We start from the raw sequence: 20,701 nt of genomic DNA, 5'->3' as shown, positions 1-20,701 counted from the left end.
GGTGGGCGTTGTGGTGATGGCACTACCATGTCTTTTACCATGTGCTATTATGTTCTATTTGCATATGGTATAAACAGTGTTTTAGGTTATTATACTTCTCTTCACAGTGTATCATTTGAAGATGAACTTATGGTATTACGTTGGTCAACAAAAATCTGTATTTTAGTCCCAAACGTTAGTTTCAGTGCTTGATCTATTCTATTATAGAGTCGGTTGCTCATTAGGGATAGTTTCAGTGAGATGATGAATGAGTACAAACCAATTACAATGAATCTGTGATTTAGGCATCTGTGAGAGAGCATGCTACTATAGTTTCACTGGCAGGGGAGATAACTCACACTACAAAGTGACAAATGTAATAGATTTCCATGCACAACAGCATATTGTAGCATACGAAGCATGTTGAAGCCCGTATTTTATTGTACAGACCTCAGTGCCACATGACTTTGATTTTAGACTTGAGCAATGCACACTCGCTGTCTCCCTGCCAGAAATGATTCAGACCTGCAGTAATTCCTGTGGTGTGGCTATGTGATACGCCTAGCTTACTCCCCTCCTGTCTTTTCTCCGTGGAGATGACCTGAGTGATAAAGGGAAGAAGAGAATGAATGAGAGAAGGGGGTGTGGTGCTTTTGGACACGTTCGCGCTCTCTCTCTCTCTGTGTTTTTTTAGTCAGGAAGGCTGTGTTCTTGGCACTGTGATTATTTATTTTTTAACGCTGGTCTCCAGTTCCTGGTTTCCCCTCTCGGGTCAGATAATAGTATGAGTTTGTATGTGTTATCTAACAACAGGCTTTAGGTGGGCTTTCTGAACAAAATGTTATCACGCCTGCTGACAGCTCCCCCCCCCCCCCCACCACCACCCACCCCAGATTGGCTCATGAAAAGTGCTGGAATGTGCATAAAAATGCTGGCAATGCTATCCCATGTTGTTGGCGTTGACTAAACTGAACGTACACGTCTTTGTTTCTCTGCTGCTATTAAAGCAAGATGCATGTTGGTTGACACTGGTTTTTGAGATGTGTTATGTGGGTGTTAATGAGTGTATACTGGAGCATCTAACCCTAGCACAGGGTGGCAAGAGACTGCAGCACACATGGGCGTTGTCTGTACTGTTGTGTGAGAGAGAGAACAGACAGGAAATTGGAATAGTTTGCTCATACCAAAGCTGTACTATTCAGGGTGTGTTTTCTCGGGTTCCACACGTGACACTGCTTCTGCAGGTCTGGAGTAAATTAGCAGCATTGCTCATATGACAGGCAGTGGTCAAGCTGTGTTAGTCATCAGGAGAATGACTCCACTTTCGGATATTTGAGGTTAGTGTGTGTTTACAGATCACCCGGTCAACAGCATTTAGAGCATTTGAGATCTGGATCAAATAACACGTCTGGAAGCAAAATCTTCTTCAAAATATCCAGGGGCATATTGTTATACTGTATGTTAGGGCATTTACATTCCTTTTGTTTTGGCATCAGTGCAAAATGTAAAGAAAATAAGGTTCCTTGCTCTTTATGTGAATATCAAGGGATAAAAAAGGCTGTGTAACTGATCAGGCATGAAAGCCCATCATGCTTCAGAGTGCCATCCTAGCCACTGATAATACCAATGTTTGCTAACTCACTGCTGCCACCTACAGTGGATGATCCATAATAGCCATGTGTATACGTGAGTTACCCCAGAAATACCAATGTGAAAGTGTAGTGCTGCCTTTCTCTGGGCTATTTTTATTCATTTTGGAATGCATGTCATGTGACCAATCATGGAGTTTGTCAACCATACCGTAAGATACATTAGGCACAGTATCTATTTGAAGGAATATATCAAATGGAGATGTTTAGCAGACACCACATTGGTATGCGGGTGTCTCTTCATGTCTGATGATCCTAGAGCGTATTAGTATCGATAGTGTTGATGGTATGAAATCGAATTATATAGCTGTAAGATTCAGTAATACCCTCAGATTGTTCTGCACCACGCCTACTTTTATACTGCTACCGTAGCACTGTCTGAGACTCTCAGAACTCAATCAGCCCTTTCTCATACTTCTGTCAACATGGCTTCGGTAGAAATCAAAACAGGGAACTTTAGGTTGGGCATGTGTCGCTTTAAAGCTCTTTACACATCAGGCCAAGCCAACAATGACTCTTGATATGGGAAATCCCAGGAAAACACTTACGCTGTGTCCGTGACATTTGCAATCATGTGTGATGAATGAATACGACTGCATGTTCAAACAAAAGCTACATTGTTTATGATTAGTGGGGCACAGGCCATTAACCTAACTCATGTTTCAGACATGTCGTGTTGTTTTCCTAGGCTTCTCCCTACTCGGTGCACGACATTCCCACACATTTGTGAAATGTATGAAACTACCAGCAACTGAGGATTCTCCTCTGTCCCTTTTCGTACTAACGGCTCACGATTGGGGTGTGGTGTATGTGAGTGTGTGAGCCTGACCTTTCGCTAGTGAAAAAAAACATGGGGGCCGAGCACTGTTAGCCGTCACGCTATCAGTAGCCTGTGTTGTGACATCGCAGCGATGAGCATGTTGAGTACAGTTTAAGGCTGTAAATCTGGGCTTTGCTGTTGTGCTCAAAACAAAGTTGGGTGGCTCAGCTGCTCTTCTGTCTTTCCGCTGACACCACCTGGCATGTCTCCTGGGTTGGGATGGCACCTGTGTGTTTACAGGCCGCCTGATGAGGGAAACGCGTTGTTCCATATTTCCAAAATAACGAGATGAAATGAGAGATCGTACTTCGTCTGCTTGCATAGAATTGCGAATTGCGTCACATGCTTGATGTCACACGGGTCTGATCCAATTGTAGGAATGTTTATCAAACATTTAAACAATGTAGATACTAGTATAATGTTTCGCTGAAGTGTATAAATGGTGTGTAACATATACAGTGGGGAGAACAAGTATTTGAGTCACTGCCGATTTTGCTTGGTTTCCTACTTACAAAGCATGTAGAGGTCTGTAATTTGTATCATAGGTACACTTAAACTGTGAGAGACGGAATCTAAAACAAAATCCAGAAAATCACATTGTATGATTTTTAAGTAATTCATTTGCATTTTATTGCATGAAATAAGTATTTGATACATCAGAAAAGCAGAACTTAATATTTGGTACAGATACAGTACAGATCTCTGTAATTGTTTGCAATTACAGAGATCATATGTTTCCTGTAGTTCTTGACCAGGTTTGCACACACTGGAGCAGGGATTTTGGCCCACTCCTCCATACAGACCTTCTCCAGATCCTTCATGTTTCGTGGCTAGGCCACTCCAGGACCTTGAGATGCTTCTTACGGAGCCACTCCTTAGTTGCCCTGGCTATGTGTTTCGGGTCGTTGTCATGCTGGAAGACCCAGCCACGACCCATCTTCAATGCTCTTACTGAGGGAAGGAGGTTGTTGGCCAAGATCTCGCGATACATGGCCCCATCCATCCTTCCCTCAATACGGTGCAGTCGTTCTGTCCCCTTTGCAGAAAAGCATCCCCAAAGAATGATGTTTCCACCTCCATGCTTCACGGTTGGGATGGTGTTCTTGGGGTTGTACTCATCCTTCTTCTTCCTCCAAACACGGCGAGTGGATTTTAGACCAAAAGGCTCTATTTTTGTCTCATCAGACCACATGACCTTTTCCCATTCCTCCTCTGGATCATCCAGATGGTCATTGGCAAACTTCAGACGGGCCTGGACATGCGCTGGCTTGAGCAGGGGGACCTTGCGTGCGCTACAGGATTTTAATCCATGACGGCGTTGTGTGTTACTAATGGTTTTCTTTGAGACTGTGGTCCCAGCTCTCTTCAGGTCATTGACCAGGTCCTGTCGTGTAGTTCTGGGCTGATCTCTCACCTTCCTCATGATCATTGATGCCCCACGAGGTGAGATCTTGCATGGAGCCCCAGACCGAGGGTGATTGACCGTCATCTTGAACTTCTTCCATTTTCTAATATTTGCGCCAACAGTTGTTGCCTTCTCACCAAGCTGCTTGCCCATTGTCCTGTAGCCCATCCCAGCCTTGTGCAGGTCTACAATTTTATCCCTGATGTCCTTACACAGCTCTCTGGTCTTGGCCATTGTGGAGAGGTTGGAGTCTGTTTGATTGAGTGTGTGGACAGGTGTCTTTTATACAGGTAACGAGTTCAAACAGGTGCAGTTAATACAGGTAATGAGTGGAGAACAGGAGGGCTTCTTAAAGAAAAACTAACAGGTCTGTGAGAGAATTCTTACTGGTTAGTAGGTGATCACTTATGTCATGCTAACAATTACAGAGATCTGTACTGTATCTGTACCAAATATTAAGTTCTGCTTTTCTGATGTATCAAATACTTATTTCATGCAATAAAATGCAAATGAATTACTTAAAAATCATACAATGTGATTTTCTGGATTTTTGTTTTAGATTCCGTCTCTCACAGTTGAAGTGTACCTATGATAAAAATGACAGACCTCTACATGCTTTGTAAGTAGGAAAACCTGCAAAATCGGCAGTGTATCAAATACTTGTTCTCCCCACTGTACAAAGTCCTCTCACAGGAGCCTGCAGGGTATTGTCTCCCAGCGTAGGCAGGCAGAGTGGTTGCCAGTTGGAGCAGAGCTGGCTCACATGGAGGAAAAAGGCGGCTGGAAAAATCAGCGTTAATTATAGTTTGTAATACAATGTACTGAGTGCAGCCTGGCTGGCTCACGTCAGAGTGTCTGGGAGATCTACTGCCTCCATATAACAGTTAACTCACTGTAGTCTAAACTATGGAACAAACACACAAATCAATAGCATATGTTCCTATAATGAGTACTAGTCCAAGATGAGCTGATGTTAGGTATTTCCCATGGTACATATTGGATTTTGGTCCTTGGTCATCAACACAGCTACAGTGCCTTCAGAAAGTATTCACACCCCTTGACTTTTCCCACATTTTGTTGTGTTACAGCCTGCATTTAAAATAATTGTGTGTCACTGGCCTACACATAATATCAAAGTAGAATTATGTTTTTAGACATTTTTACAATTTAATCAAAAATGAAATGCTGGAATGTCTTGAGTTAATGAGTATTCAGTCCCTTTGTTATGGAATGCCTAAATACGTTTGTGAGTAAAAATGTGCTTAACAAGTCTGTATTTTTGAAGGACGAGCTTGTCTTCGTACCCCACACATATACTTATATCTAAGGTCAATACACAGATGAATCCACAAAGACCAGAGAGGTTTTCTAATGTTTCGCAAAGAAGGGCACCTATTGGTAGATGGGTAATAAAAAAAAATGCAGACATTGAATATCCCTTTGAGCATGGTGAAGTTATAACACTTTGGATGGTGTATCAATACACCCAGTGTCACGTTCACCGTAATGATGAGACCAAGGCGCAACGTGATAAGAATACATTCTTCTTTAATTAACGAAGAACACTTACACAAACTAACAAAACGAACATGCCGCTATGCTAAACCAAGTGTTGCCATGCAACTACACATAGACAATAACCCACAAAACCAAAATGGAAAATGGCAACCTAAATAGGATCCCCAATCAGAGACAACGATAAACAGCTGCCTCTGATTGGGAACCAATTCAGGCCACCATAGACCAACATTTACCTAGACAAACCAAAACCCCATAGATGTACAAAAAAAACCTAGACAAGACATAAACACACATACCACCCTCGTCACACCCTGACCTAACCAAAATAATAAATAAAACAAAGATAACTAAGGTCAGGGCGTGACACCCAGTCACTATAAAGATACAGGTGTCCTTCTTATCTCAGTTGTCGGAGAGGAAGGAAACCGCTCAGGGATTTTACCATGATGACAATGATGACTTTAAAACAGTTAGGAGAGTTTAATGGCTGTGATCGGAGAACTGAGAATGGATCAACAACATTGCAGTTAATCCACAATACTCACCTAAATTACAGAAGAAAGCATTTACAATATTAAAATATATTCCAAAACATGCATATTGTTTGCAATAAGGCACTAAAGTAAAACTGCAACAAAAAAAATGCAAAGAAATGAACTTTTTGTCCCGAATACAAAGCGTTATGTTTGGGGCAAATCCAACACAACACATGACTGAATACCTCTCTTCATATTTTCACGCATGGGTGGTGACTGCATCATGTTATGGTTATGTTTGTCATCAGCAAGCGATACAGAGTTTAGAGGATAAAAATAAATGGAATAGAGCTAAGCACAGGCAACATCCTAGAGGAAAACTTGGTTCAGTCTGCTTTCCAACAGACACTGGGAGACAAATTCACCTTTCAGCAGGACAATAACCTAAAACACATGGCCAAATATAGACTGGAGTTGCTGACCAAGACAACATTGAATGTTCCTCAGTGGCGTAGTTACAGTTTTGACTTAAATCGTCTTGAAAATCTATGGCAAGAGTTGAAAATGGCTGTCTAGCAATGATCAACAACCAACTTGACAGAGCTTGAAGAATTGCTTTAATAATAATGGGCAAATATTAAACAATCCAGGTGTGCAAAGCTCTTAGAGACTTACCCAGAAAGACTGGGTGAGTCTAACATGTATTGACTCAGGGGTGTGAATATGTAAATTTGATATTTCTGTATTTCATTTTCAATATATTTTAAAAAATATATAAAAACATCTTTTCACTTTGTCATTATGGGGAATTGTGTGTAGATGGTTGAGAAATCAATTTTGAATTCAGGCTGTAACACAACAAAATGTTGAATACTGTAAGTGAAGGGGTATCAATACTTTCTGAAGGCACTGTGTGTGGCTCAGGTATGACTATCCTCCCCCGGGTGTTGAGAGGAGGGAAAGGAATGGATTCTAAAAAGTAAATGTTGATTTTGTGATGTGTACACACACATGTGCATGTGCATGCTCACACACACACACACACACACACACACACACACACACACAACACCCACCCACATACAAAACACTATAGGGTTTTTCTACTCCTTTCAAAGGTCTCAGAAACATTTCACCTTTGACACAAACCTACCAAACTGTAACAGTTTGACATTTTCTAAGTCAAGATGGGACTTTAACTAGAGCAGAGAGAGGAACTATATGGTTTAGACAGAATATCTGCACTTTCTTCATTAGACATGTCTATACATGGGGCCCTTTTATGGTTTGGTCGAAACATTTTGCGCCTTTCTTGGACACTGTTCCTGTATTTGTTACATCCAGTCTTTCCGTTGAAAAAACATCCTTTATAAAAAATGTCATTACAAAAGGTTTAAGAGAGATTGCAAAGGTAGCTGCATTTCTCAGGTCTTCAATGTTCAAATCCTTTTTAGGCACTAACTCCGCATCACTCCAGAAATGTGAGTGATGTGTGTATGGATACCACAAGGGTGAACTATAGGGGAAAGGGGGGGATACCTAGTCAGTTGTACTGAATGCATTCAACTGAAATGTGTCTTCCACGTTTAACCCAACCCCTCTGAATCAGACTACTCTATGAGCCCCCAAGGGATGTCGTAATATAGCTCTATTTCAGAAATGACTGCACCTCTCTATGGGTTAATTTGGTGGAAATATTCCATGTCAATATCACTAGGAACTGTGTTTGGGCCATAGATAATCCTATAAGAACATCAGTTCCTAGCAGACAAAATATTGAAATCTTCAATATCTGTAACTGTAAGCCTAGTTAACATTGAACACACAATGGTGATTCTAGAAAGGCCTATTTCATCCTCAAACATAGGGGACCAACGAAAATGTGTCTATGACAGTAAAGTTGTGAATGGAACATTTTTTGTTAATACTGCAATTCACAACGCCACATGCACACTTAGATACATGGCCACCAACTTAAAAAAAAAAAAATGCTATATTTAGCCAATGTTATACATTGCAAGGGTCCCCAAAGCATCAGGGGGTCATTAGTTAGAGAGGCTTGCCAATCTATCTCTCACTAAACAGGAGTGTGTTCACTGGCATTTTGACAGTTACATGTGACATTCCTAACCCAGTGCCAAAGAAGACCACCAAGCCAGACTGAGCAGGAATAGTTCCAGTTCTGGATATGAGAAATTGTCTTTTTGTTGGGGCGTTTTGTGTCATTTTGTTTTGTGTTTTTCTGTTTTCACATTTCCATCAGGTTTATGTTAGAGTACATTGTAATTGACACAGTGCTTCATTGAGAACCATTTGTCCTGCTTCACCTGTTGATGTTTCACTTGTGTCATCATGTCACATAGATGATAGGCTTTTGGCAGAAAGCTCAACTGATCGTAGTGGTATTAGATGCTATTTGCTGACAGTATTAGCTGATGGATATACTTCAGGTATGTAGACACAGTATGTGCTCAGGCAAACTGCATACATCATCAGATTCCTCTTAAATGGGTCAGGTCTCTTTCCCGGTGGCTGAAACCTGTGACATGATCTCACTGAATAAAGATCTCCTCTTCTGAGAAGAAAAGTAGCCTGGCTTAGTGGGCTACTGCAGCAACAAAACAATGTCCGCCAGAGTGGTTCCATCAGCTTCTAAACTGTGATGTTGTGATCATCTGTCTCTGTCTGGTATTTATAGCCCCACCGTAAGCTTCAATACCCCCCCCCCCCCCCCCCCCAGCCCTGTCGTGTTCCCTTGCCCCCCTTCTAATTGTGAGGCCACTAGAGAGACAAATCCTAGCAGCAGGCACGGGGCTGTCAAAATTAAGAAGGAGGAGAAACAGGGCAGCGGAGAGCAAACAAACAGGAGTCCTCCTCTTTCCCCTCATTTCCCCTGATTCGGCTCTCTCTGTTCCTCCTACTTCCTCTTCCTCTCTCTTTTCCTGACAGCATAGATGAAGATCATACCTGGTAGGTCAACCGACTAGGGTGACTGTTGTTGTGGTCAGTGTCTCTCTGTTGGCTGTCCGTCTGTGTGTTTTTGGCAAACTCGGTGTGTGAAATGTTGTTGTGTTGCTGAAGGGGGGAGGGGGGGGAACGCACATCCGTACTACACACAGACGCACATTCCCCACTCACACGCACACACATAAACACCACGGCCGCTTAACCGCAACCTTCAGCTACCGAAGTAGGGACTCTATTCCATATTTAAACCTGTTGGCACTATGGCAGACTTGAATTGCGAATCATGTCTGCTGATATATATATATATACAAGAGGGTTGTGACTGGCTCAAAGGATGGTGTTGTTCCCTTTGAAACTCCTCTGTGTGTGTTTGATGGCTGTCTGTGTCTGTCCGGGCTATTTGTGAATACTCAATAAATTTTTAAAAAAATAATTAAAAGACAAATACAGCCTACACCTGTTTTCCTGTCTTGCTCAAGCCACTAGTGTTGCCAGGCCATTTGGGATTGTTGTTGTGTGTAAGCAAGGTAACCGGTATTCGATCTGTTTCTTTCATAGAGATTTAGAAGGCAGGAGTATTTGGTGCCACTTTAAATTGTCTGTGCTTAGTTCACTCTTATTCTCGAAGGAAATGATTTGCAAGGTAGAGGTGACACTGTACATAGGGCATGTGTGAAAGTGTAATCGATGGGCTAGTATGGTAAACATGCCGCTCCCCTCTCTATCTCTGAGACAGAGAGTGAATAATGCATGTGAATGCCACAACGTTTGCGTAAAGACCTTTACCCTCGGATGATGGGCCTTACTATGATTATCATTCCTACTTCGGGCTGGGCTTTTTTCTTTTGAAATCACTCAGTGACAGGACCATTGAGATAACACTCCCAGACCAACGAGTCCTGCTTTAATTGACCTAACAAAGACATTTGCATCACCTACTTCCTTGTGAAATACTGTAGAACTAGATCCTTGTTCAGTTGAACTACGATCTACTGTATGTGTAGAGGTTGAAAAAGAGGGGGGTCGTTCATTGGGGAACATGTGGAATAGTGATTAGGCTGCAATGAGAGAGAGAATGGGGAACAAAACAAACATTGATACTCTAGGATGGAATGAGTCAGAGAGGGGGTTCAATTCAATGTGGTAAGAACACAGTACTTCCAATGTAAACTTCCACCTACTGTCAATGTTGACTTAAATTATAACCATATTATCAGATTGTTTTAGTGCTACTATTTCAAGAGGAAGAGGATTTTGACATCATTTTACAGTGGTACAGTAGTTCCTTTTAAATTGTTCCTTCATTTGAAGTCTAACTTGCCTTTGTGACTCCGTGTGTGTCTCTGTATGTCTAATGAACAGAGTCTAGTAAAGTGCCCAGTGTGACTAGATACACTTTAGTTTAGACAGCCCTTTGCAGTGAAAGCAGATACCGTAAACACGGAGTGGGCCGGTCATTGAAGAACAGACACATACATTATAGAAATATACATTTAGAATGTAGAGAGAGGAAGAAAAGAGAAAGGAAGAGAAAGACTGAGTTGTTAAACACAGAGGACTAGATGAGGGACAGAAGAAGTGTTGAAAGAAGAGAGGGCGTGGCAACATGTGAGAAAGCTAGGGGTTCACTGTTTTGGCCGGGAAAGGTTGAAACTGCCCGTCTTTATTTTTTAAACCACCCTCCCACCTTCTCTTCTCCTCTGGCACACTCACACGGCCCCACTCCTCTCACTCCATGCCCTCCCACCTGTCTGTCAGTGCTGCCAAAGTTTTATCTCTGTCCTAATGCCAGCTGTGGCCTGGTGGTTTTTGGGCACATAGTGACCCTGATCGCAGTCTGGCGCTTGACGAGACTGAGGAGGCAAAGTAAGAGAACTTCAGGAGAGGGGAATGGGCTTTTCACTGTTATTCTCCCACCAAGAAGATGCACTAACCTTAAATTAAAGAGAGTCAAGGTCATAGAGTAGCCAGCTGTACCATTCAGTAAGAGGGTGTCTCCTTTTTCCTATAGTTCTCTCTCACCAGCCCTCTCTCTTCCTACAGTCTCTGTCTCGCTCTCATTCTTGCTTTACTCTTTTCAGCCCTCTTGTGTTGGAGGTTAACCCTTTAAATGCTGGCTACTATCCTAGTCATGTTAGCAGTCATGGTATGTGGTATGAGAAGCATGAGGGAGTGTGGCTGATCTGTTCACATCACGCTAGTTGTTTTTCTTTGGATCTGAATCAGTGTCCAAGGTTTGAAAGGAAGTCATTACTTATATCACAAATATATGAATTGCAAATCTGTCAAGCATCTCTGAATAAATAGTAGCTACAGTATTTACAACACTTGTTTATTTATTGTTTAGATCCCCACCAGCCATTTTGCACATTCTTTGTGAGAAATATTGTTTCAATGTCCTATATTTTGATGTTAAAGTCATTCCACTCTCAATACTGCAAAGGCAAGAGAGAGAAAGTTTATGACCAGCATTAACTCAAGTCTATCCAAGACGGCGTAGCAGCAAGACGTGTTTGTTTTTGTCCCGTTAGTGTCCCGTGTAAATATTCAGCTTTTTCTTTTTTTCTGTATACATTTCAATCTCTTTTTCCATTTTCCATTTCCAATTAAATGTACCTTCCTGCAACCCGCCTCACCCAATGTGGTACGGATCTGCTATTTTGTTTAGACCTTATAACTGGAACCTCCATCAGGGGCTAGCCTTCAGAAGCCAGCCAGCTAATTAGCTACTAGCTATTTAGTCATTGTTAGCCACTGCTAGCAGTCTTTACCTTTAGCACAGACACCAGCCGCTTTAGCCCGGATAATATCCGCCAGTCTGCACAGCGCGATAACATCCCGGAGCATATCGGAATAGTTTTTTTTCACACTACATTCCCGGATTCCTGTCGCAAGCTCTGGACCATTACACCGGATCATCGCAGCTAGCTAGCTGCTAGCGAGTTGCTATCGTGGCTAATGCCCTTGTCCAGAAGCAAACACCAGTTAGCCTCGAGCTAGGCCCATTCCCCCGGCTAGCAAATGAAGAACACCAACTACAACACCTCTCTTGCCAATTGGCCCGGACGCTTTGTCGACACGGAGCTCCGCCGATCCAACATGACTGATCTGTTGACGTATTTCGGTTGATGTGCTCTCAACCGGCCCCTGCGTCGTTGATGTCGGTCAGGACCCAGCTACTAGCCCCGGCCTGCTAGCTCTCTGAGTGCCGTGTCTCCCGCTCGCCTAGCGTAGTGACAACTGCCAAGCTGCTCCATGTTTTGTCCATTGCTGCTTATTAGACCCTATGATCACTCGGCTACACAGCTGATGCCTACTGGACTGTTCATTAACACGGTACTTAATTTTGTTTATCTGTCGGCTCCTACGTTGAACTCAGGCCCTGTGTGTAGCTAACTGACCCTCTCTGCCCATTCATCGCCATTTACCCGTTGTTGTTGTCTTAGCTGGTTTACCCGTTGTTGCCTTAGCCCTCCCAATCAACACCTGTGATATGCCTCCCTCTAATGTCAATATGCCTTGTATACTGTTGTTTAGGGTAGCTCTCATTGTTTTGTTTTACTGCGGAGGCCCTAGTCCCGCTCTACATGCCTCGGTTAGCTCCCCTGCCCCACCTCCCACATATGCGGAGACCGCACCTAGCTTAACTGGCACTACCAGAGATGCAGCCTCTCTCATCGTCACCCAATGCCTAGGTAGGCTGGACACATGACATTTTTAACAATGCTTTTTTCTAATAAAAAGTCATTAATTGCATTAGCGGTGGAGCCCAGTTTCATAATATTACCATATATCCCAGCTGCCTGCTGTAGTTTTGAAGTGATCATGAAAAAACAGGCCTTATTTTAGGGCATTTTTCACCCTGCCAGCTCCTATTAGTTCTATTGAGCACTGTGGCACCAACTCGCCTTACGAACGTTCTAATCCCATTTTGTTGTACTATGTCACAATGGCAGCTTCGCAATGGAGACCTGCTCACATTGTATATAGTTCAAATGTAAACATCAAAAAATCCCTCATGTTACTCTGAGGTAATCCCATTGTTTCCTATAGGGAAATATAGGTATGTTTGTCTATTTTGCCAAATATCTCGCAATGTGTATATTTTTATGTTTTCAATTCGGACACCATGCTAATCATGAGACTCTCCTCTTTCTAATGATGTAATGCTGGGCAGTGTATCTTGTTTTCATCAAATGCTAGACCAGAAATAGTCAGAAGTTGCCATTTTTTCCTACTTCCTCATTATGCAGACATAAGCACACTTGGCACCATTGAGGTGCAGATGTTTACTTTCTACATAAGTGGTTATTTTTCAGTTTCGTCCTAAGAACAGATTGTAGTGGTAAAATAAAAAGGGATAGATTTTTTGGTGCCATTTAAGCTAAATGGAATTCTAAGCTTCACTCCAGTCTAAACAGGCTCTGCGAACGTTCGATTCCATACATCTGCTATGGGCTCGCGCTAGTGTTCCAGCTTAGCCAATGTTCTAAATCCTTTTTCAGCCTTGGGTGAATTTTGACTCATTCTATTGTCCAGCCTAGCCTAGGTTTACCTCCACTGTACTCGCACCCTACCATGCCCTTGTCTGTGCATTATGCCCTGAATCTATCCACCTGGCCCGGATATCCTGGAAGGATATTGATCTCATCCCGTCAGTAGAGGATGCCTGATTGTTCTTCAAAAGTGCCTTCCTCACCATCTTAAATAAGCCCGCCCCTTTCAAAAAATGCAGAACTAAGAACAGATGTAGCCCTTGGTTCATTCCAGACAGCACAAAAACATCCCACTTTTACAGTAACTCAAGAGTTGCAACATTTTGATTAGAATTGATCTATGCTTACATTTGAACACACACAAATCATTATCTGTTGTCCAAGAGATGACACAAACACTCATAATGCTGTAGTAGGCTGATGCTATAGAAGGACTGGGGTGAGTGGCTTGGCACTGAGTGTTTCCTGCAAACAATCACAACTCCCACACCTTCTACTCTGGAGGCTGTGACCGACATTCTGGGAGGAAGGGAGGGAGTGATTCAATTTGATTCACTTGTGTGCTTTTTATCATTCCAGGAACCATGAGTGTGTACAAAATAACACATATCCCACCAACACCAACACTCTGTCTGTAAAGTTGTGTTGGTGTGGGACAGTATTCATAACAGAAAGTTCCAGAATTTCAAGGTAAACAGTGGACATATGCAACATGTGCACATGGGGAGCAGAGAGTTATAAATGAGACATGTAGTTTGGTTCAGATTGTTGACTTTGGATGCTGTTCAGTGTCCTCTGGGAGAAGGGGAGAGGGCAGAGCAATTGGCCCTGCCAAAACACAGAGGAACAACGTACAGACCTCATGTGGACCTCATGAGTGCCAGTCATTGAGGCTGTATTTTTGAGTTGCTCGGGGACCATGGAAACACATCCGGTCCTAGGCTAAGAGTTTATGTATACCTCTCGGCCCTCACCGGGGGATTTCTCAACAGCACACACTCGTTAGTATACATACGCATCATACTGTATATCCCGAGAAGTTTAAGTGATATTTAATCTAGGAGAAGTATCTCCCATTATCTGTGAAGCCCTAAAACCCTGAACAAAGCTATGTGACTGCCCACTAAAGAGTACTGGTAATCCCCAGTGGACGATCTCCTGATGAAAGCTGAATGACCTTGACACACAAGACAACTGTTCACCCGCAACAAGGTGCAAGAGATCCAATATAAGATTATGCAAGTCGGTTCATTGGACTCCCATTATATGTAATAAATGAATGAAGAATTCTCTGACACCTGCTGTAAGTATAAGAAGGAAAAGGCACTCATGGCCATCTGTTTTGGACTTTAATTACAACTTTCTGGGAAAATGTCAAAATGTAGTTGGAGGGCATATTCATATGTCTTATAATAATAGATGGACCCATGGCTATTTCCACTAGTTGTCGTCGTGAACAGGCCCTCACTTACCTTAGCACAGCTCAATCTTAAGAAATTACACTTTGTGGCCTGCAAATGCATTTTCCTTAGCCGGATGAAAGACCAGCCACCAACAATAAATCACTGGTACTGTGAGATCTTGTGTTACTAATGGAGAAAATGAGTGCTATATTTAGGAACAAGGAAGGAGATTTCTATGCGATATTGGAACCCGTTTTACTATCCCTTCCTCCTAATCTTGCAGATACCCTAAGAAGTGTCAATATAAAAAATTATATGAATTTATTGGTCAACTGGACCTGGTCTCTTTCTTGTATACAGTACAATAAATATATTGTTGTATAGACCTCTATACTCGTTTAGGGGTATTGTACACACTACAGCCACACATTTTGCAACAGTCAAAGGATTTAAGGTATGTACGGAAAATACAAAATAATAATGTTATTGGAATTTATGAGAAAAAAGTAATGCAAAATGAAGAGCAGAGAACTGAAAGGGAATGTATAATTGTTGTTGCTTTTGTATGGGTTTGTTTTGGTGTTTGTTGGTTATGTTATTTTGGAATTAAAATATATGTACAATTTGTGTATGATGACCTGAAACAAGGAAAATGATATAATAATACAAATATATGTATACTTGAAGAGTACTGGTTACATTGAATGTTCATGGCCATTGAAAGGTACAGGTTTGTTGTGCTCAAACAACATAAAAGCCTGTACTGGAAAAAGCTATGCAACATTAAATGATACAGAAATGGAAGCTTGTCTGAGTGACAAGCTTCAATTTACAACATACAGTGCCTTCAGAAAGTATTCATACCCCTTGACTTATTCCACATTTTGTTGTGCTACAGCCTAAATTCAAAAATGATTAATATATATATTTTCTCTCACCCATCTACACACAATACCCCATAATGACAATACATTTACAAATGTATTGAAAATGAACTACTGACATATCTAATTTACATAAGTATTCACACCCCTGAGTCAATATATGTTAGAATCGTCTTTGGCAGCGATTACAGCTGTGAGTAATTCTGGGTAAGTCTCTTAAGAGATTTGCACACCTGGATTGTTTAATATTTGCCAATTATTATTTTCAAAAAACGATCACACCACACTCAAAAAATTCTTCAAGCTCTGTCAAATTGGATGTTGATCATTACTAGACAATCATTTTCAAGTCTCGCTATAGATTTTCAAGCAGATTTAAGTTAAAACTGTAACTCGGCCACTCAGGAACATTCACTGTCTTCATGTTAAGCAGCTCCAGTGTAGATTTGGCCTTGTGTTTTAGGTTATTGTCCTGCTGAAAGGTGAATTCATCTTCCAGTTGCTGGTGGAAAGCAGACTGATCCAGGTTGTCCTCAAGGTCTTTGCCTGTGCTTAGCGCCATCGAGGTTTATTTTTTATCCTGAAAAACTCCCTTAATGATGACAAGCATATCCATAACATGATGCAGCCACCACTATATTTGAAAATACAGAGAGTGGACTCAGTAATGTGTTGTATTGGATTTGCCCCAATCATAAAACGTTGTATTCAGGACAAAAGTAAATTGCTTTGCCACATTTTTTGCATTATTACTTTAGTGCCTTGTTGCAAAGAGGATTCATGTTTCTGTACAGAATTCCTTCTTTTCACTCTGTCAATGTCGTTGATCCATCCTCAGTTTTATCCTATCACAGCCCTTAAACTCTGTAACTGTTTTGGCATGGTGAAATCCCTGAGCAGTTTACTTCCTCTCCGGAAACTGAGTTAAGAAGGACGTCTGCACCTTTGTAGTGACTGGGTGTATTGATACACCATCCAAAGTGTTATTCATAACTTCACCATGTTCAAAGGGATATTCAATTTCTGCGTAATATATATATTTTTTGTATCCATCTACCAGTAGGTGCCCTTCTTTGCGAGGCATTGGAAAACCATACTTTTAACTCTCCTCAGGGCACATTCCTACATTTTCCCAAATGTCTCCGTTTCACTCAATACTCATCAGCAGTAAAAGGTAGCGATTTTTCTGTGTTTACACGTTACAATGGGGAAAAACAAGTGACTTAAGTGACTTTGAGTGCGGTGTGATCGTCAGTGCCAGGCGCGCCAGATACAGTGTCTCAGAAACGACCGCCCTCATGGGCTTTTCACGCAAGAATGACGCGACAAACAAAAAAAACATCCAGTCAGTGGTAGTCCTGTGACCGAAAACAGCTCGTTGATTACAGCGATTCGAAGGAGAATGGCAAGAATTGTGCAAGCTAACAGGCAGGCCGCAAACAGACAAATAACAGCACAGTACAACAGTGGTGCGCAGAATGGCATCTCGGAATGCACAACTCGTCGAGCCTTGTCACGGATGGGCTATTGCAGCAGACGACAACACGGGTTCCACTTCTATCAGCTAAAACAAGAAGAAGTGGTCCAGTGGGCACGCGATCACCAACACTGTACAATTGAGGAGTGGAGAAACATCACTTGGAACATGACAGCGAGTTCAGTTTACTTGATTGACCTGCGTAAGTCCCCTGACCTCAACCCCACATAGAGCATCTTTGGGAGGAGATGGAACGGGCTGTTGGCAGCATGAATTTACCACCGTCCAATCTGCAGCAACTGTGTGATGCCATTGCGTCAGCACGGAACGTTTCCGATACTTCATAGAATGCCCTGACGAATACAAGCTGTTCTGGAAGCAACCAGTACCCAGTACCAGATGGGTGTACCTAATGAACTGGCCAGTGAGTGTAGTTCACCACTGTGTGCCTACGCTCATTGATAGGCATGCGAGGGTTGGAGAGCCCCCTGTGGGTAGCATCTGGCAGTAATCGTCTGAGCTCTGACACTTATTCTAGAAAGTTTCTCACAGGGTTTTCTCTCCATTCAGGGCTTGCAAACTATTACAGACTACAAAGGGAAGCACAGCCGAGAGCTGCCCAGTGACATTAGCCTACCAGACGAGCTAAACTACTACTACGCCATTTTCAACCTCTCCCTGTCCAAGTCTGTAATACCAACATGTTTTAACCAGACAACCATAGTCCAGGTGCCCAAGAACACTAAGGTAACCTGCCTAAATGACTACTGACCCGTAGCACTCACATCTGTAGCCATGAAGTGCTTTGAAAGGCTGGTCATGGCTCACATGCTGACTCCTTGCTGTCCCCAGTCCACCTGGCCGTGCTGCTGCTCCAGTTTCAACTGTTTTGCCTGTGGCTATGGAACCCTGACCTGTTCACCGGACGTGCTACCTTGTCCCAGACCTGCTGTTTTCAACTCTCTAGAGACAGCAGGAGCGGTAGAGATACTCTGAATGATCGGCTTTGAAAAGCCAACTGACATTTACTCTGGAGGTGCTGACCTGTTGCAACCTCTACAACCACTCGGATTATTATTATTTGACCCTGCTGGTCATCTATGAACATTTAAACATCTTGGCCATGTTCTGTTATAATCTCCACCCGGCACAGCCAGAAGAGGACTGGCCACCCCTCATAGCCTAGTTCCTCTCTCGGTTTCTTCCTAGGTTTTGGCCTTTCTAGGGAGTTTTTCTTAGCCACCGTGCTTCTACACCTGCATTGCTTGCTGTTTGGGGTTTTAGGCTGGGTTTCTGTACAGCAGGTGTAAGATATAAGAAGGGCTTTATAAATACATTTGATTGATTGATGTGCTGAATACAACAACAGTGAAATGCTTACTTACAAGCCCTTAACCAACAATGTAGTTTTAGAAAAATAAGTGTTAAGAAAGTATTTACTAAACTGAAGTAAAAAATATGTAAATACAAAAGAAGACAATAGAAAAATAACTAATCAGAGAGCAGCAATAAAATAACGGTAGTGAGGCTATATACAAGGTGTACCGGTAACTAGCAATGCAAATAGCGTTCTGAGATACTAATAATATTACTACACAGATCATACACGTAACGTTAGCTAGTGATCCAGCAAGCTGTTGTTCGCTAGCTAGATAACAGTACTCTTTAACTTGCAATGAAAAAGACTTTCTGACAAATTTAGAAACTTATAATATCTGAAAATGTAGCTAGACTCTTACCCCTGTGCATAGATGAAGGCTTCACAGCAGACTGGAACCCCTTTTCACTCTGTTTTGTTTGTACAGCTTGTTTGACTCACATTGTGTCAAGTCACTCTGGTTCACAATGACCATGATCAAAAAGTAGTCCATCACAACTGTTTCCCACTGATCTTTGTCAATAGTGCCTGCTAACTTTTGGCAGCAATGTTGTTGAGCAGTAGCAACACTTTTGCAGTTATCCATGGCTAATAAAGCCCCGGTAGCAAGGTTTATCTACACTTACTGAGCAGCTTATGTTCTAGACAAAAGCATGCTTCATGGTAGACCAATCCGAACTCATCTCTCGGTATGTCCAGCCCATCCATCATCTCAGCCAATCATGACTTGCGGGAAGGTTCCGGCCTTTTTGCATGGCTAATCCAACTCGGCTCGTAATTTTAACAATAGTATTCCTATTTACAGATGGCATACAAGTTTGTTGTTAAGGCACAAGAACGTTCACATGTTCCAGAAGGCATTTCTGCCCCCCCCAAAAAATGTGATTTAAAAAAAATGCTAATTCCTCTCCTGTGAAGTAGCAGCATACACCTAACTTCCTGAAATGGGTCACATAATATTGCTTAAAGGTTAGAAGTGGGAATCATCGGTCCGTTTTCCTGGACCCAGATTAAGCCTATCCATGGGCTAAAAATCACTTTCAATTAAGATTCTCCATTGACCATATGCTTTTTAGTCCAAAGGAGGCTTTTTATAATGGGTGCGGGAAACCAGTCCTTAGTGCCTGAAGACAAGTGCAGTTGTATGTTTGTGGAGCATAGGTCAGTCATCTGTAAGAGAAGTCTCATATTCAGGCCATCTGTCCACTCTTTAATCTGACCTAGGATCAGGTCAGTTGTGACCTGTCGTAAATTAGCCTCTCTTGACTGACGACGGTGGTGTTTGTGTCGGTCGACCCAAGTAGACAGTCATACATTGTTTAATTAGAGTTCTAATAGAAAGAGAGAAAGTAGTCCGCTTTTTCCCCTTCCTTTTACTTTCATGATAGGCTTAATGATAATTCTGCCTTAACAGTGGTAGAAGGGTTGAAGACTTGAAGTACTGTGAGTTCCAAGGTGGAATGCAGTACTAAGGGAGCCTCAAATGTAAATTGATGACAGTTTTTATAATTATAAATTCCTATTATAAGATCTGTATCACCCCGGGCCTCTGTTAAAACTGCCAAAGAGCCCAGACAACACACTCCATAAACCATAACAGGTTCTGAAAGGCATTTTTACACACACAAAGTGAAATAATTAAACTATGTATTTCACACTTTATATTTCCCACCAAAAATAAAATTAACTGATTAAATATTTGCTTTCATTGTCACACATAAATATTGCAATTCTAATTGAACCGTATCCCAAGAATATTAAAATAAATTCGAATAAAGTTTAACATTTCATATTTTTTTTAATTATTATTATAGAATTTTTTACATTTCACTGTATTGAATGGATAGGCCTATATACTGTATATATCTATTGATATGGAATAGAGTACAAGTCCATATACCTTTGGGAAATAAAAGGACTCAAATGAGATGGGCAGGGCTGTCATGAAAGTGAAACATTCACCCATCCATTAGAAAGCATTTTTTTTTAATATCCATTGACTGTTGCACCATGGCCAGTTCGCTCTGAAAACGAGTGTGTTTGCATTCTTGTCAGTGAGCGCATCTTGAGATATCGTGTCGCTTTTCACCTGTTGAAGTTATGGCGATGCAGGGGAGCCCCGAAGTTCCAACTGGAGCGTTGTCATTTTTTCATCTGGGAATAGATTATGAACGGGAATATCACCTGCACGAGATGAGCTATGCAAAAAGAAGCAAATATTTGTACTGCAAAATGTGTTGTGTAGG

At 41.9% G+C, this 20,701-nt stretch overlaps 1 protein-coding gene across 21 annotated transcripts in view; it reads left to right on the top strand.

Annotated features, from left to right (window-relative positions):
- The window catches only part of LOC110489723 (plectin), a 190,364-nt gene that overhangs the window by 113,429 nt on the left and 56,234 nt on the right, over positions 1-20,701 (top strand). For 3 of the 21 annotated variants that reach the window (XM_090199677.1, XM_090199650.1, XM_090199646.1), the window contains exon 1: positions 8,623-8,820. The exons of the other annotated variants lie outside the window; for them this stretch is intronic. In XM_090199677.1, coding sequence (XP_090055803.1) covers positions 8,805-8,820 — 16 coding nt within the window. In that variant the 5' untranslated portion in view covers positions 8,623-8,804. Of the gene's footprint in view, positions 1-8,622; positions 8,821-20,701 lie in introns of those variants that run through there. 21 annotated transcript variants of the gene reach the window in all.

The sequence above is a fragment of the Oncorhynchus mykiss genome, chromosome 2 (genome assembly GCF_057628025.1).
Source record: "Oncorhynchus mykiss isolate SJ-2025 chromosome 2, ASM5762802v1, whole genome shotgun sequence".
Taxonomy (NCBI): domain Eukaryota; kingdom Metazoa; phylum Chordata; class Actinopteri; order Salmoniformes; family Salmonidae; genus Oncorhynchus; species Oncorhynchus mykiss.
Note: the sequence above shows the minus strand (reverse complement) of the source record. Positions and strands in the feature narration are given on the sequence as shown.